The 18,741-nt window shown below is 47.1% G+C and overlaps 1 protein-coding gene across 5 annotated transcripts in view; it reads right to left on the bottom strand.

Moving 5' to 3' along the window:
• Window positions 1-1,970: 1,970 nt before the first annotated feature.
• LOC135517260 (ras-responsive element-binding protein 1-like) overlaps window positions 1,971-18,741 on the bottom strand; it is a 78,392-nt gene continuing 61,621 nt past the window's right edge. For 4 of the 5 annotated variants that reach the window (XM_064941396.1, XM_064941397.1, XM_064941392.1 and 1 more), the window contains 7 exons: window positions 14,230-14,374; window positions 13,995-14,137; window positions 10,705-10,894; window positions 6,865-9,589; window positions 6,347-6,532; window positions 5,107-5,895; window positions 1,971-4,996 (listed from right to left, as the gene is read on the bottom strand). In XM_064941396.1, coding sequence (XP_064797468.1) covers window positions 4,329-4,996; window positions 5,107-5,895; window positions 6,347-6,532; window positions 6,865-9,589; window positions 10,705-10,894; window positions 13,995-14,137; window positions 14,230-14,374 — 4,846 coding nt within the window. In that variant the 3' untranslated portion in view covers window positions 1,971-4,328. The remainder of the gene's footprint in view (window positions 4,997-5,106; window positions 5,896-6,346; window positions 6,533-6,864; window positions 9,590-10,704; window positions 10,895-13,994; window positions 14,138-14,229; window positions 14,375-18,741) is intronic. The other variant, XM_064941395.1, reaches the window with a different exon arrangement.

Here is an 18,741-nt window from a genome sequence, read left to right as displayed (position 1 = left end):
CTCTCGGTCCCCGCTTTGATGCACCTGTACTGACCTCGCCTTCTGGATGATAGCGGGGTGAACAGGCCATGGCTCTGGTGGTTGATGTTCTTTTTGCCTTCCTGTGCTGTAGGTGTCCTGGAGGGCAGGTACTGCACCATCCTCTGGAGAGCTCTGCGGTTGCGGGCGGTGCAGTTGTGATACAGTCCGATGTTCTCAATTGTGCATCTGTAAAAGCTTGTGAGGGTTTTAGGGGCCAAGCCAAATTTCTTCAGCCGCCTGAGGTTAAAAAGGCACTGTTGTCTTTGTGTGTGGACCATTTCAGACCGTCAGTGATGTGTGTAAGATGAGGAACTTGGGAAGCTTTCCACCTTCTTCACTGCGGTCCACAATCAGCTCCTTTGTTTTGTTGACATTGATTAAGAGGTTATTTTCCTGGCACCACTCTTTCAGGGCCCTTACCTCCTCCCTGTAGGCTGTCTCGTCATTGTTGGTAATCAGTCCTACTACTGTTGTGTCATCTGCAAACTTCATGATTGAGTTGGTGTGCGTGGTGTGAGGGGGTCAAGCATATCACGTCAACCCTGTTACCCAAGAAATGTTTTCACAAAAAAATTGATTGTTAAGCTTGCATTAATTTGCCCCTACGTGTTCCACACATGACTGATTTAAGATTAAAAGCGTCAACCCTGTTACCTTAATTAATAGGCACTTAATATAATTTCTTTAATTTTGCCTATTGAGATGGGAAAACATGTATTTTATTAAGTTGAACATATGCTGGTCATGAATGAAAGTTAAAATTAGGTGAAAAAAATAATTGTTGACCTACCCAAAAAAGTTACACTACCCAAAAAGGGACTCATTTTGTGGAACGACCCTAGACAGAGTAATAGATTTTTGGGAACAAGTTGGGCTTGGGTGAATATGCTGACTGGGTATGGTCACTTTGCGTCGTACATTCAGGGATTCATGATTACAAGACACACACGCTTGATTCACAGTATAGGATAGGGCTAACTTGACTGTAATATGCTGGCTGGCTTGGATATTTTATTTTCACATTGTTCACTTGCTTTCCAACACTGTTCAAGCAACTATGGTGGATGTGTAAGCAGGCCAGCCCAACACATAGTACCTCGGCCTGACTCAGTTTGAACCTTGACGCCAAGTAATCAGGTTGTACACATACTTGACACCATAGTTGTGACACAACCAATATTTTTGTGATACATAAATCATTGTGAGGTGTCTCCAAAACAGCTGTGTAATTGTTTAAGGACAAAACTGTGGTATTACAACTGTTGTCAGATGTGTTGTGCAAGCAGAGCGTGTACTGGGCCACAGTGTGAAACACGTACCAGTGATCGGTCAGTTTGGCCTCGACAAAAAAACACCACCAGGCCAGTTTGATTCACACCTTTCCTTAATATATCTTTATTGCTTTCATTTTTTCAATACAGAACAGCTTACATTTCTGATTCTGAAGCGCCGTAATACCAGAAGGGAGGGAGCAGTGTAGCTAACATTGAAGGTTCTGATCCAGGTCCTTTTATCTGGTCAGTTCTGGTGTGGCCGTAGCAGCGACGCAAAGTTCCCTTTCACAACGGGTCAGAACGTCAGACAGTGACAGACAGCCACTTTCTTTTTTTTTTTCTTATTTTTTTTAACAGAGTCGCGACTTGATTTCCTCTTCAGAACGAGAGGATAATATGGTCAAGGGTGACAGAAATTTGAAGTGAGGGATAAAAATTAAGAAGGAAAAGGAGACAAAAGAAAAACACCTTGTTTATGTGTATACCGTTCAAAAAGAATGCTGATGAAAATAGTCTTGACTGCTTTCAACCACGAGGATTTGAGCACACTTTTTGCGCACATTTTCTCTGTTCTCCTGATTTGAGTTCACAATCAAGTGCTAAATGTAGTGATTGACAGTTAAGCAATTACAAATAAAATCATGACTTGGAAGAACTTCTTGCAACTCAGGAAAATGAAGTATTGAATATGCATTTTATAAAGACCCTGAGAGCGAGAGAAAAAAAGAAAATCCTTAATTGAACAAAAGGTTTACATGCAAAACTAACCTAAAACTCACCCATTATACACAATTAATTTCACAGTTTTATACATATTTATATATCTGAAAAAAAAAAAAATCTTTGCCAAACTAAAAAAGAAAAGAAAATAGATCCACATAGTCTATAAAACACGTACAATGGTGTACATAAAGCTTTAGAATCAATAGTGATAATCGAAGTTCCAGGCCGATGCTGGGCGACCATTTTGTGGATTTGAATCCATTACTCTCTGCAGCATCAATGTCGTAATCATAAATGGCTTCTCCTCAAGTCACATCTCTTCACCCCTCACTGGGTTTCCAAATAAATACAATAAAAACAGTCCATGTGCATTCTTATGGGACTCATAATCACACACCCACACAGGGACAAATGAGAGAAGCAGAGTCCCTTGACAGTGTTTTTTGAGGACAGGATTGCATTTTGCATTCTAGTCTGCCAATACTTTCCCAGTGCCTGAGAGCAGGGTTGCGATGGGGGAGATACCGGGGTACAGCCACTAAAGGACAGTCTTCTGCATGGAGTAGCAGCTTCTCCACCTGTCAACACCCCCCCACTTAATACTCTGTGTTACGTTGAAGTTCCAAACACAGCTCAGAAATTCACTTCGGTTCATTCTCTCTCTCTGATTGCTTAGCCGTTTATTGTCGTAGTAGTAGTAGCAGGTTTGTTTGTATGTTAGTGCCAGATGGGTAGTTGTCCGGCGGCGCCTGACTAGTCCAGTGCTCTCTGCTCTGTGGCTGTCCGTCAGCCTCCGATGCTGCCTGCGTCTTACAGTTCATATGTGCGCCATGAGGTTTCATATGTTTGCTTCTGAGGTTTCTTTATAGAAAATTAGAAGGAAAAAAAGGAAATACATTTCTACAAAATTCAGCCCTGCAAGGTGACATGATTGACATTTGAGTCCCACCTCGGAAATATACTCTTGGGCTAGGGGGCGGTGGAAGGGGGGTGAGGTGGGTGGTGAAAGGGGGGGTGAGGTGGGTGGTGAAAGGGGGTTGGTGGAAGAGGGGGATGGTGGAAGGGGGGAATGAGGTGGGTGGTGGAAGGGGGGATGAGGTGGGTGGTGGAAGGGGGGGTATTGCCCAAACGGGAGGCAGCAGGGCGACTAAAGTTAAAGTAGACAAAACTGAGTAGTGTTCCACCTAGAGCACGAGGTGAGTTCTGCATATAAAATAACCCAGCAGAACCACAGGTAAGGCTTTAAGAACACAGTGACAGTCCTTTTGGAAGACGTCAAATTAGCGGCAAGAAAATGAGTTGCCACTAGGGAAGAGGGGAAAGTGGACACAAGCTCGACACACTGGTGGTAGTACAGACAACATGGGACCTCCGAGAGAGGTTTCTAGGAACGCTAGAGGGTGACGGTGAGAGATGGGGGAGATACACATATCAAGCCCTTTTGTTCAGGAAAAGCTCAATGTACGCAAAAACCTTATATCCCCGCACCGACACCTGATCAAATAACACACAGAATACTCCAAATGCAACATAATCAATGCACATGGAATTAAATGAGAATGATTCTGAAAAAACACTGTTCAGGCAAATATTGCCCATATTACTTCTGAAAAGGGAAGAGGGCATGTTAAAAACCAAAGACAAAAGCAGAGTTCTCGGTTGCGCCAGGTTATCCATTGTCAAGTCTGTTTTCTTTGAGTCACCTGTCCCCTCACACCAAATCACGTCACAGTTCATTCATGTATTCTGAAAACAAAAAGAGAGACTGTAGACGTTGGTAATCAGGGATGAGGGAGTAAATCAAGACGAAGGAGAGAGAACAACGGCAGTCTTTTTTCAGGACACCTTTATGACAGCCTGACAGTTGTCTGCTTTAGCGGTGTTTCCAGTTACATGAGTGACTATCTCCACTGCTGTGAACTGACTCAGTCTGCATTGTTTTTAAGGTACGACTGTGGTTTAAATACACAATAACGGTTATTTTACGTCTGTCACACACTTGATCATGTCATAAATCGGTCATGGTAAATGAGATTTCATTTATTGCTTATTCAAAGGTCATCTCTATATAGACTCCAAAAACAATTATGTAATCATCATAAAAAGCTATAAAATTAGATCCTCCGTAGATAAATGTAGATAAAGATATAGCAAAGAAAATAAAAAATAGAAGTAGTAAGGCACTTAGAAACAAGGTGTTTCTTCTTGATTTCATCGTCTTGCATTATTGGGGGGGGGTACTTCTATCTTATGGTACTGTGGCACATACAGTGGTCCACTGCGTAAAGAGAACCAGAGACTGGGGCTCCCTCACTCCACGCCCACCAAGGGAGCCTCGCCGGCAGGTAGGATGAACTCCCGGGGAGGCTTGGTGTGGATCTCCAGTAGGCCTTGGATGAAGCCTTCCGATGGGCCCTCTGGGTCTTTCTCTGGGGTTACATCAGAGGGCTGTGGGGTGGGGGACTCTGTGGAGGATTCTTTGGGGGTTTCTGTTGCTGGTTCAGTGGCTGTATTACTAGCTGTTATTGAGGCTGATTCTACAGCAGCTAGTTCTACAGCTATTTCAGAGACGTTGTCCGAGGCCTGTTCTACAGATGGGTCCAGAACAGGTTCCGAGCCTGGTTCCGAGGCTGGCTTAATGAGCAGCTCAGCCACGGCCTCCGTAGCTGACTCAGACTGGGCTGGTTCAGTGGTGCACAGGGACTGGTCTGGGGATGTGGAGCCTGGTAGAGGGGCCTCTTTCTCAGCTCCCTCCCTGGCCACTCCAGTGCCCTCGCTCTCGTTCTCTGAAGGAGGACATGTGCTGGTTGGGGTGCACTCTCCCTCCTCGCTAGCCGAGTCTCCGGCCGGGGCCTCTGCCCCGTTGGCATCAGCTCCATCGCTGCCCCGCGGCTTCAGGTGGATCCGCTGGTGCCTCACCAGGCTGTGCTTCAGGGTGAAGGTGCGCTCACACGTCTGGCACTTGTAGGGTCTCTCGCCTTAATAAAAATATAAACAGGTAGATCAATAGTCACACATACACAAGAGCAGGGCCAGGTATGAATATCTTTAAAGAAAGTAAAGCTACAACAATAGAATTAACTCGTACCTGTGTGCGAGCGCATGTGTCTCGTCAGATCCTGCAGTGACCAGAAGCGTTTGCTGCACACGTTACAAATCTTCTTCCTCTTGTCTGCTTTGCTTCCCGACCCTCTTCCCACCTCTCCTTCTCCGTTCTTTGGTTCTGCCAAGCCCCCCTCCTCATCGCTCCTCTCCTCCTTCTCTTTCTCCTCCTCCTCCGAGCCGCTGTCCATCACACTTCCTGCTCCCTCGCTTTCCGGAGCCTCCTTCTCTCCCTCCTCCTCCTGATCCTCCTCCTCGGTGGTGGCTGTAGTAGCATTGGGGAGCTCTGTGCCCTCCGTTCCACAAACCTCTTCGGGGGATGCACTCTCACAAAGGTGAGCCTTCTCATGGCGAGCCAGGGTGGCGGCGTAGCGGAAGTTCTTCTTGCAGTTCTTGCAGGTGTACTTGGAGGACTCTTGGTCCTGCTGCTGGACGTCCACCACCCTCTCCGGCTCGGCCACCACCACCCTTTCTCCACCCAGGGAGGTCGGAGGCTGCTCGCCATCCGACGAGAACTTGAAGTCGATGAGCTTGCTGGCGAAGTTGAGGTCCAAGCTCTTGTTGCTCTGTGAATCATTGTCGTCATAGTCTTCATTTTCATAATTATTGTTGGTTTTGTTGTTGCTAGGTTGCGGTTCCATCTCCACTAGCAGCTGCTCAGCAATGTCTGGTGTTTGGTCTGCGTTTGGCGACTCGTATGCGTCACCTTTCTGATCAGGGTCCATGCTGCTCAGATCCAAAACCTCTCCTGCAGTCTGCTCATTCTCGGAACTCTCTAGAAAAAAAAACACACAAAATGAACCGGCAAATTACAAATAGATTATTACAGAATAGCAATATAGTACAGTACTACAGTACATTGCAGTACAATACTGTATACTACAATACCGTATACTACAATACCGTACAGTACAATACCGTACAATATAATACTGTATTGTATAGTACAATACCGTATACTACAATACAGTACAATTCCGTATATTACAATACCGCATATTATAATACCATATATTACAATACAATACCGTATACTACAATACCGCATACTACAATAGAGTACAATTCCGTATATTACAATACCGTATACTACAATACCGCATACTACAATACAGTACAATACCGAATATTACAATACCGTACACTACAATATTACAATAGCGTACACTACAATACAGTATACTACAATACCGTATACTATAATACAGTACAATACAGTTTCTTACCTGCGCTGTCGTGTGAACCCTCATCGCCGTTCTTGGATACTTGGCCGTTGCGGCGCAGAGAGCGGTTGGTCACGCCGTGCTTGCGCAGCAGGTGGCGCTCACAGTTGGACTTGGTGGAGAAGAAGGCGTCACATTTGGGACAGGGGAAGGGCTTCTGACCTGTAGCCGACAGCACATTAGAGAAGACTGAACGTCACATAAGAAGTATTAGGGACATGTTGTGGACCCACAGGAAGTTTTAAATATGCAAAATGCACGCAGTGAGACCCTTTAGAAAACCTGTCAAATTAATAGTACAATTCCAAGAAATTAATGAGTTATCTTGTATAACGTTTTTCTACATTACTGAACAGTATCTTCCAGGTATCATTGCATCGTTGTGACTTGTCTATTTACGCAGTATTTCAACATGACTTATTATGACAGCTGTGTGTTGGGTATTTGGGGAGTTATCCAATCTGTCTCAGCCAGCTGTGTGTGTATGTGTGTGTGCGCGTGTGTGTTTCCCGATGGCTCACCAGTGTGTGTGAGCATGTGTCTCTGCAGGGAGCTGGCCCAGGGGAAGACCCGGGGGCAGAAGGGACAGGTCATCTTCTGCACTGAGTTGGAGTAGGCATTCTTCTTCCCTCCTTTGGACTGGGGCGGCACAGACTGAGGTGGTGACTCTTTCTCTTCCTTCTCCTCTCCCGGGCTCTGTCTCCCCTCGTTCCGCCTTCCCAGCTCCGCCGCCCCCGTCTGCAGGTAGGTGCTAAACTTGTTAGCGTCGGTGGTGGCAAGCATCTTCTCCACGCTGGCGAACTCACCACTGGATTCCAGGTCCAAGCCGCTGCCTGTGTTCTGCTCGAGCGTGGACACACAGGCAGGTGCCATAGTCTTGGCCTGGCTCACTGGCTTCTTTCTAGTGCGCTTTCTGGACAAGCCCTCTAGGGGGAGCTCTTCCATCGATGTTTCTGAGCTGTTGTCACCCCCAGCTGGATGGTCCGGTTCTGTCTGGAGGCCGTTGAGGGCGGCAGGAGCCTTGTTATCTGGCTCCCTCTTGAGTAGGTCTGGAGCCCCCGAGACAGAGGAGATGATCTGGGCGATGGAAGCCAAAGGGGGAAGCTCTTTCAGAGAGCAGGATGAGGAGGTAGAGGCTGGTTTGGGCAGTAGGGGCTTGAGACGGAGCGCCCGGCCTGTGGTGGTGCCAATGGGGAACGGGGAGGGGGTCACTGGGGGGAGCTGGTAAGAGCCAGACTGGGGGGTCGTCAGCTTCTCCTCAGTGCTCTTGTCCAGCTGAAGGGCTGAGGGGAGGTGGTCCAGTACGCTGGGGAAGGGCAGCTCCTTTTTGATCTCTCTGCGCTCCACGCTCACCGGGGCAACAGCGGTGGTGTCTGTCTTCAGCCTCTTTCTGGGGTTCTTGGGGATGGACAGGTCAATAGGTTCCATGGAGCAGTCGTAAGCTGCTGGGCTGACCGTCTCCAGTTTGATCCCAGGAGACCCGGTCAGGCTCCCCGCAGTGCTGCTTGTCCCGCGGCTCTTGTTGGAGAAGTCCAAGGGCTGATCCAGGTCACCAGAGGAGGAGTAGATGCTGAGATCCTCCACCTTGACCGGCTGAAGGGTGGCAGTGGGGTTGGACGTGAGGCCGTTGAGAGCCAGAGGGTTGCTGGGACTGGCCCTGGAGGTGGAGGCTGTGATGGCGGGGAGAAGGGTGGCGATGTGCTCCTCGATCTCCCGCTCCTGCACCTCTGGGTGCTGCTTGAGCATGTGGTGGATGCAGTTCCTCTTGGCCAGGAAAGCCGCCCCACACCGCCGGCACTCAAAGGGCTTGCGCTGGCAGCCATTGTGGGTGCGCAGGTGGATCTGGAGAGCCCGGTAGCTCTTTAGATCCTCACCGCAGAAGCGGCAGGCGGTGTCGCCGGCAGCAACCAGCTCCAAAGGATCCTGGGTGGTGGTTGACGAGATGTACTTGATGTTCTTCTCAATCTCTTTCCGTGTGTTCTTCATGTGCTTCTTGCGCAGGTGGCGCTCGCAGTTGGCCTTGACGGTGAAAGGGTAGTGGCAGACGCGGCACACATAGGGGCGCTCGCCGCTGTGCGTGCGCAGGTGGCGGATGAGCGTGGCCTTGTCGGGTGCGACGTAGTCACAGATGTTGCACTGGTGCGGTAGTATGCCCAGGTGGAAGCGCATGTGCGCCTGCAGCACCCCGGAGAAGGCAAACACCTGGTCACAGAAACGGCAGGGGTAGGATGCCTTAGCACCCCCGCGGTTGGCCCCTCCTGACCCCTTCTTTCCCCCGGCCGCCTGGCCCTCCTCTTGTTTGATCTGCAGCTCCGTCAAGTCGTTGGGCATGTGGGCATCGCCCATGCAGTCCGCCTCCATCTGCATCTTCTCCAGGGAGGCCTGGCTGCCCGAGGAAGAGGAGGAGGATGATGATGATGATGATGAAGACTCTTGGGGCATATTGAGCAGCTGGCTGGGTGGCGGGGGCAGGCTGGGGCTGATGCAGCCCAGGGAAGCCTGCTGGGTGCTCTGGAGCGGCGGTGGCGTGGAGGCAGCCGGGCTGGAGCGCGGTGCCACCATAGGCTTTGGCTTCAGCGGGGGCATGGGCTTGCAGCTGGCCGCCTGGGCCTGGCCGGACACTCCCTGGTGCGGGGCCTTGGCCAGTGTCGGCAGGAGGCCCAACTGACCGGGGGCGGCCAAGGCCACCTTCAGGATCTGCTGGATGTCAGCCAGCTCAATCAGGCCAGCCTCACCACAGACAGGCTTGACAGCAGTGCTACTGTCTGGCTGGAAGAGGAAGCCCGTGGGGAAGGGCTGCAGGGAAAACAGGCTGAGGGCCTCCCTCTGGGACAGGCCCTGCAGAGACGAAGCAGCCATTAAGCCCAGGCCGCCCAGAAATCCAGAAGCTGTGGAAGCCGCCTCTTGGGGCAGGGTGGAGTCCGGAGGCTCCACCTGGATGACCCGGATACTGTCCAGCTGGGCTTGACGGACCTCATCCTCAGAAGGCTGAGGCTTGACCTGGGAAATGTGCTGCAGACCCAGGGATTCCAGGAAGCTGGCCTGCTGAGGGGGCGGGGTTATCTGCTTCTCCTGGACCGCAGGGATCTCTTGGCCGCCCCCTACGGGCGACGGCTGCTGCTGCTGATGAATGGTGGTCTTGTGCAGGTCTAGGGCCGAGTGTAGGGGGAAGGCCTTGTCGCAGGCCTCGCACACAAAACGGTGGAACTTGCTGGTGGACCGGCGGAGATTGGTTTCACACCAGACCTGTTGGAGAGACAGACAGACAGATGAGGTTAGAGTGTGGAAGAGCAGACTGAGGCCCTGTGTGCAGTGGAGGAAAATTGTCATACTTGAGTATTTGAGTAAAAGTAAAGAAACCTTAAAAGAAAATGACTCAAATAAAAGTGAAATTGAAAGTCACCCAGTACAATATTACTTGAGTAAAAGTCTAAAAGTATTTGGTTTTAAATGTACTTAAGTATAAAAAGTTAAAGTATAAATCATTTCAAATTCCTTTTGTTAAGCAAACCAGGCAATTTTCTTTTTTTACGGATAGCTAGGGGCACAACATTCAGACAATTAACAAACAAAGCATGTGTTTAGTGAGTCTGACAGATCAGAGACAGTAGGGACGACCAGGGATGTTCTCTTGATAAATGTGTGAATTAGACAATTTTCCTGTCCTGCTAATAAGCATTCAAAATGTAATGAGTACTATTGAGTGTCAGGAAAAATGCATGGAGTAAAAAGTACATTATTATGCATGGAGTAAAAGTTGTCAAATATGAATAGTAAACTAATACTTCAAATTATTTTTTTACTTAAGTACTTTACATAACTGCTTGTGTGAGAGATGACCAACATACTAGTCGTATCAGTTTCATAATCATATTAATTAGTAGTATCAGTTTCATAATCATATTAATTAGTAGTATCAGTTTCATAATCATATTAATTAGTAGTATCAGTTTCATAATCATATTAATTAGTAGTATCAGTTTCATAATCATATTAATTAGTAGTATCAGTTTCATAATCATATTAATTAGTAGTATCAGTTTCATAATCATATTAATTAGTAGTATCAGTTTCATAATCATATTAATTAGTTGTATCAGTTTCATAATCATATTAATTAGTAGTATCAGTTTCATAATCATATTAATTAGTAGTATCAGTTTCATAATCATATTAATTAGTAGTATCAGTTTCATAATCATATTAATTAGTAGTATCAGTTTCATAATCATATTAATTAGTAGTATCAGTTTCATAATCATATTAATTAGTAGTATCAGTTTCATAATCATATTAATTAGTAGTATCAGTAGCATTGGGAGCACCAGCAACATTATTCTGTCCATAACTTCTCCTCTTACCTGGGCGATGTGAGAAAACTTGCGGCAGGAGAAGTCGATAAAGGCCAGGTCGTTGAAGCCAGAGGGGATGGAGGGGTTGTTCTGGATGAAGGGCCGTCCGCCGGGGTCCGTGGGCATCTTCTTGTGGATGCCGGCGTTGTGCCGCAGCAGGCCGCGGTGGGTCCGAAAGGAGAGGCAGCACAGGTCACACCTAGAGACAAGACACAGAAATATGATGCTATATAATACAGCATTTTTTTTTTACTATGTTGTAGTGCTGTGTTGTAGTTGGGTGTAAGAACACACTTAAATCAAATCATGTGTAAATTAAATCATGTGTGTGGATAACTCTCAGCACGTCCTGTGGCAGTGATGGAGTGGACCTCGTTAGGCGCTGAGAGGGACAGCTGCTCAGTGTCTCCTAGGGCCAGCCCTCTTATCGGCCACCTTGTGACGAGGTGCCCGAGGGGGATTACACACAGCTTTATCAAGGCGTGCGCATGGAGACACACACACACCAGCTAATCATTAGAATGAAAACCTACAGGATGGTAGCTCTCCAGGAACAGGGTTGGGATTTAGGGGTGTCCTGACATGGCCATAATAATATTCGTACTCGTATCCGTAAATTCACAGTTGATACTTGTGATCCGGAAAAACTGAAATTATTTATGCCTAAGTAGATGTTGACAAAATGCCTCCTTGCACATTCTCGTTGCAAAAAAAGCTGCAGATTAGGAGCAGCGCACGGAGGGGTGTGTATGTATGTATGTATGTATGTATGTATGTATGTATGTATGTATGTATGTATGTATGTATGTATGTGTGTGTGTGTGTGTGTGTGTGTGTGTGTGTGTGTGTGTGTGTATGTATGTATGTATGTATGTATGTATGTATGTATGTATGTATGTATGTATGTATGTATGTATGTATGTATGTATGTATGTATGTATGTATGCATGCATGCATGCATGCACAGTGGGGGGAAAAAAGTATTTAGTCAGCCACCAATTGTGCAAGTTCTCCCACTTAAAAAGATGAGAGAGGCAATCAGAGGGGGTCAGGCTTTGCAGTGGCCACTCTGGTTTGGGTGTCCTTCGCAGAACGGTGTCGCCATAACCAAGTGTTCACATATCGTTCGGGGTTCCACTGCGCAAGAGGGGGTTGGTGAATTTAGATTTTATTTTCAACATTCTGATTGGCCAAAGTTGTCAAGCCTCCAGCGGGCCGTCGTAGTGCACACATGTAGCCTACAGTTCTTAATCATTCCTGCCACCACCAGAGAGAAGACCTACATCTAGGCTGCTGTAGCCTACAGTTCTTCATCATTCCTGCCTCCACCAGACAGTAGACCTACATCTAGGCTGCTGTAACCTACAGTTCTTCATCATTCCTGCCACCACCAGAGAGAAGACCTACATCTAGGCTGCTGTAACCTACAGTTCTTCATCATTCCTGCCACCACCAGAGAGAAGACCTACATCTAGGCTGCTGTAGCCTACAGTTCTTCATCATTCCTGCCTCCACCAGACAGTAGACCTACATCTAGGCTGCTGTAACCTACAGTTCTTCATCATTCCTGCCACCACCAGACAGAAGACCTACATCTAGGCTGCTGTAACCTACAGTTCTTCATCATTCCTGCCTCCACCAGACAGAAGACCTACATCTTGGCTGCTGTCGCCAACGTATTTATTTGGTTTGTCATTCTATCGTTTCTCAAATTGAAAATGGTCCCCCAGCACTACACACCTGCCCAGCCACCCCTCATCCCACACACCCAGCCCCCTCCTCCATTCCCTGTGGTTTCACACCTCTGTGGGTATGTGGTGGGTACTCTGTGTACACATTCATTGTGTATGCCTGTGCGTGCTTGTGTATACCTGTGAGAAAGACTGTGTGTTTTCGGTCTCTCACACAGGTCTGCGAGAGCCGTCTAATCTCACAGAGGTTGGCTCAAGCCCAGAGAATTCTGCTGCAACTAAAGGGTGTGCGTTTGTGAGTCTGTGTACGCTTGTGTTTCAAGTTTTATTAGTCATATGTACGGGATACACATGGTATATACAACGTCCAATGAAATGCTTACTTGCAGGTTCCTCCTCGACAACGCAACAAGAAGAAATCAAATATAATAATACAAAGATAAAAGTAAATGGCTCAATAGAATAGAATGAAAGTGTGTGTGTGTGTGTCTCTCCAGTGTGTTACTGCATGCCAAATGCGTCGTTTCTCAGCTTCTTAGAAATCGTGTAATATATCCCATTTAGCAGACGCTTTTGTCCAAAGCGACTTACAAGTCGGCTGGGGCCACTACTTTTACATATGGGTGGCCCCAGCGGGAATCGAACCCACGACGCTTGGCGTTGCAAGCGCCATGCTCTACCGACTGAGCCACACAGGACCTCCACACTGGGGTACCCAAGCCAGCCAGTGCAGCTATATCCTATTAACTGGCCCTCTCAACTCTTGTGATTAACTGGGATTAGGGCTAAATTTGCAGCACTTCCTACAATAATCAGATTGCTGCCCAACTCAACTACAGAAAGCTGCATCTGTCTCCTTTTCAGTTCAGACAAATACATTCCTATGTGTGAGTTATGCGCGGCTATCCATTCAACCCAAGTTGGGGTTTGAGTTTGGAATTGAGTCGCTATGGTGATCTAGAGATCGTGATTTGTCCATGGAAAACCGCTCCCCTCCCCCTTCTGTTGTCCAGCCAACCGCATCACGACGCCTCCCCTCTGACTCATTAAACCCCCAACTCCATCCCTCCCGCCCTTTCCGGGATAGCCTTCCTGACGACTTTCCCACTTTCTAGGCCTCAGGGCCTGAAGAGAGGGGTCAAAATTGGCCTTGCAGCACAGTGCTTTGAAGTTAAACTCTGTCAAGTGAAACATTTAGTCTGAAGGTGATTTGATGGGTTAATCCATGATAACAAAGCGTTAAAACAATTTTAAATGCAAATGTCTTCCCAATGAGTAATATGCCCCAGAGGTGGCCTTTAGCAGTGTGATGGAGAACCATGTCTTTAGGACCTGGGTGGAGAGAGGGCAGAGGTCATTCAGCCTGTGACCCTAGCATTGAACCCTGACATTGGGGGGGCTTTATAACCACTACTGTTACAGGATTTATCACCATACATTCTGCCATTAATTCTAACTGTTGATTTGCTTGATATTTTGGTGACAATTTATTAACTCTTACATCAACTACACGCAGAGTGTTGTATTGCGTTTATGCCATCAATGTAATTCCACTGTGTGTGTGTGTGTGTGTGTGTGTGTGTGTGTGTGTGTTTTAGGCTCTAGTACCTGAGAGTGGTGTCAGGGTGTGCGTCCATGTGGACTTCCAGGTCGTATTTGCAGCCAAAGGTCTTGAAGCAGATCGGGCACGGCAACACCTCATCATCCCCCTGGCCTGATCCCAGTTCCTCCAACACACTCTCCTCTAGCACCTGGACACACACACAGGTAACAATAACAATGACTTAACTGGGAATGTAATGCGGTGGAGTGGACTGTGTGTGTGTGTGTATGTGTGCATTACCTTTTTGTTGGGCAGTTCGTCCCCTCGCTCTGTGTCCTCGTCCATGGCTGACCTCCTCTTGGCGGAGGGGCGGCGTCTCTTGGTGGGCGAGGGGGGGCTAATAGGAATGACGCCGGCTGGGTCTTTGTCGTGGATCTTCATGTGTCTGCAGGGAGGAGAGAAGGAGAAAAGACATCAGAACAGAACAAGTAGCCAGGTCCCAGATCAGTTTGTGCTTTAAAGCCAACTCCTATAGCCAGGTTCCATTGGCAAGCTATTTGGCATGACAATTCCATTAAGAGTTGGCAGGACAGCAGAAAAAGACAGGCACTCGGGCTACAACTATGGTCATTGACTATGGTCGTTATATATATATATTTTTTTTTTATATGACCCCTTTACAGACTCAATTTTACCACATTCTTGCCTGAACATGCCTTTTGGCCCGTGCGCGTGTCGGCATGCTGGGGACGAGTGGCAGTAGTGATGTGAAGATGTGGGTGGGCATCCATTTTAATAAATCCATTGAGAATATACCATAAAAAATAAATCAATGGGCTCCCGACTGGCGCAGCGGTCTCAGTCACTGCATCGCAGTGCTAGAGGCGTCACAACAGATCTGGGTTCGATCCCAGACTGTGTTGCAGCCGGCTGCGACCGGGTGACCCGTGAGACGGCGCACAATTGGCCCAGCATCGTCCGGGTTAGGGGAGGGTTTGGCCAGCTGGGATGTCCTAGTCCCATCGTGCTCTAGCGACTCCTTGTGGCATCCGGGGTGCATGTACGCTGACTTCAGGCCACCAGTTGTTGTTTCCTCCAACTCATTGGTGCTGCAGACTACCGGGTTAACCGGGAAGTGTGTCAAGAAGCACTGCGGCTTGGTGGGTCGTGTTTCGGAAGACGCGCGGCTCTCGACCTTCGCCTCTCCCGAGTCCGTATGGGAGTTGAAGCGATGGGACAAGACTAACTACCAATTGGATATCACGTTTAGGCAGGTCCTAAGAAACCTAAGACTAATCAAATATTTTGAGTATAATTTGTTACTGGTCTGTGCAGCCCACATGGCTGCGGCATGCACATGCAATCAATAGTTATTATGTTCATTATACAGACGAGACACACTTAGCCTGATCACAGTCAACACACATTTTATAATAGGCTAAGAATATTATGAAACGTAATAAAAATACAACAAATATGTTTCCCACACAACTTCGTGGCAACGTGTGGAACTGAGGTGATATAAAATATATATACATTTTGAAAGAGCCCAGGGCAAGCCCATGTGGCTTGTCATCGTGTTTCATCTCTTTCCTACCCTCACTCTGCCTTGTTAGGGAGCAGGCGTAGGTTCTTACATTGAGCGTATCTTCATCATGACACCTATTGAAAATAACAGCAGTCTATTTTCCAAATTATTTGGGTCTTACTTGAGTTCATACTTCACAACCTCCGCAGGCTTTTGGAGTTGCCTATATGCCATCGAGCAAAATAATAGGCCTACTCTTCATTTAGGCCACATTATTGCATTTCTAAATGTTTCTGATCGGTGATAGATGAGCTATACCACCTCCACTTCTTTGCCCAGCCAGAGAATTAACCAAATATACAGACGGAGATTCAGTGAAACAAAATCCCATTGGTTGATTAAGGCAAGTCACAGGCTTTTGATCGGCAGTAGGCCCAGGTTACTAAGCAACTGAACAACAAAATAATCCACTTGTTAAGCCACATAACATGCAGGCAAAATGTTCTGCCCAGTCCTAATAGATGAGCCAACAGGAGTCTATGAAAGGCATAACATCACAGTCCAACACAAAACATATCCCTTGAGAAGTTACAACAAATTCTGCCACCAGAATGGTTTGAAAGGTGTATTACAGTAAAGATCCTAAAAACAAATGCTGGATTGATGTACACCACTTATTTAATTCCCATAACTTCAGATGTACTGAAGAGACAGCTTGGAGGGTTGCCAGATTGGGGAGCTGGGCTCAATAATCTCAGCACGCACAAGCCAGAGTATGTGAGCGGGGTTGAGCGGTCGGAAATCCCGCTTCTCGCTCACAGAAGAAAAAAAATGCTGTTCCGAATTCCATCCATTCATTAGAATCCCCATTTAAGCAACACTATTTTTGTGACTATCTGAACCTACCATTTGATTTTGAAGTATTGAAACCAAACCATATAATTTTTATGAAAAGTATTTCTTAAAACAACAGGAAAAGGTGACTGTAAGAAGCGCTCATTATTTCAAATAGGCCACATGTCATATTAAACAGCATATCAACACTGTACAGGAGCCAGACATGTAGCCTGAGAAGGATCAAAAATGAATTATTTAGGCCATATTACTAGCCTATTATTTCAAGGATATAGTCTACAAAGAAATATGTTGTGAAGCACTTGCGTGTGCGACATACTAGGCTGGCAGGGACATTAAACGCTCAGCATTTAAACAACATTTTGTTGTATTAAATCATTATAGTCTATTAATAGTTCATATGGTAAAACTAAGTTAGAATTAAATAAAAAATGCCTTTGAATTCACTTTTAGAAACAAGTTTGGTCAGAGTCTGTGGCTTCAGGCTCATGTGATAGTGTCTGGAGAGCCGGCCAGCAGGAGAGAATACCCTCTCCCCTCTTGCACATGCACTGCGGATGCTGAACACCCTTCGGGTCACTCTTGCCAGGCTGTGTAGGGCTGCAGAGTTATTATTTTTTAAATCTATAGGTAGGCCTAAAGGTTGTCAGGCAAAATAACCTTATCAAAACAGAAAGCTCCTTGAAAGAGGTCAGGCCTATTGGGCCAAAATCAATGATAGCCTATTGTATAGAAAATAGAACCAAAATGAAGGAACCTTAAGAGATCTGATTTTGAGTTTATTAATACAATGACACACTTAGTTAGCTACCCACCTCGTTCCTTACTGTTAGCATGTGAACCTAGTACACCATTATGCCTTCAGGATACGCGTCTTTTCAGATTCCACAATGATTCTATAGTTGTGGACACCGCACTCCCGCTTTTGCTCCTCCTCATCTTTGTAAGTAACCTTTATTTTGCACATGTGTGTTTTATCAGTTTCTTTATGAAGATATTAATGAACTTCATGACAGGAGCTATAGCAGCACACAAGTAGACTACAAATGCATGCTGGGCGGGCATGCCCTGAGCTTGTGAAGTTAAGCACTAGTCAAATTGTGCATGCTCCGCTCCTCGCTGATCCAGCTCCGCTCACATATTCTGGCCCGCAAGCACACCAAACACATACACTTGGGAGGAGGGTAGGGAAGGCGGTAATAGTCTAAGTTGCTCCAATTATCCAGCAGGCTCAGCAGGTCCATGTAAGGACCTAACTCCGGGACAGGGAAAAGGGCCGAGGGTACCATGAAGGGCAGTCATCTCCATCCCTGTAATATTATGTGTCTTTCAAATTTGCCTTCTCTAGTATCGTTTACAGGGGTAGTTCAGCTATTTATTTCTCTATTCATGGCATTCAGATATAGTAATACAGTTGGACATAGAGTATGTTTATTAGTACTGTGGTGGATGATTGGAACACAAAAATAATCCTGTTGAGAGAGTCCTCTGGAAGCATTTGTTGTTCCTGCTGCTAATCTCACTCTCCCCCCTTCTCCTCCTCCTCTCTTCTCTTCTCTTCCTCACAACACAACATTCAGCTGTCGGGCTGGAGTCAAATGGCGGAGAGAATGGGAGGGAGGGAGAGAGGGAGGGAGGGAGATGGAGGCAGAGATCAAGAGGGGGAGGGAGGGAGAGAGAGAGAGGGACCGGGAGGAGTGTACAGAGAGAAAGGGGGAGGGAGAAAGAGACGAATGGATAGAGATGCGAGATGGAAAGATACTAGAAAAAGAGAAGAGAGAGGAGATAATGTCACACAGGCATTATGAAGGAGGCCTGACTATCCCTGACAATCAAGACAGGAAGTTGAGTTATCTATGGGGGAGGGGGGAAGGATGTAGGAGGAAAAGGAGGGGACAATGTAGCTGCGGGAGGGGGATAGAGGCAAAGGTGTACGTGACTTGAGTGTGTCCTTCTTAAGCTGATTACATTAGTTTAAACTTTGAGAGGGGGTCACTGATAACTGCAGAGCGAGGAGAAGAGTAATGAATGGGGGGGCTAAACCATACAGAACTCCTCCCCCCTCTACTCTTTCTGGTGAAAGGTCAAATGCCATCAGTTGATTTAAGGACACGTGTGTGTGTGTGTGTGTGTGTGTGTGTGTGTGTGTGTGTGTGTGTGTGTGTGTGTGTGTGTGTGTGTGTGTGTGTGTGTGTGTGTGTGTGGACAAGAGGACTAGGACCCTGGAAAACACATCAGCACATCCCTGGGGCTAGCCCACAGAGCCCAACATCAGTACATCCCTGACAGACCTGGCCTAGCCCACAGAGCCCTACATCAGTACATCCCTGACAGACCTGGCCTAGCCCACAGAGCCCTACATCAGTACATCCCTGACATACCTGGCCTAGCCCACAGAGCCCTACATCAGTACATCCCTGACATACCTG

The sequence above is a fragment of the Oncorhynchus masou genome, chromosome 28 (genome assembly GCF_036934945.1).
Source record: "Oncorhynchus masou masou isolate Uvic2021 chromosome 28, UVic_Omas_1.1, whole genome shotgun sequence".
Classification (NCBI taxonomy): Eukaryota; Metazoa; Chordata; class Actinopteri; order Salmoniformes; family Salmonidae; genus Oncorhynchus; species Oncorhynchus masou.
This window is presented reverse-complemented; position numbering and strand designations above follow the sequence as displayed.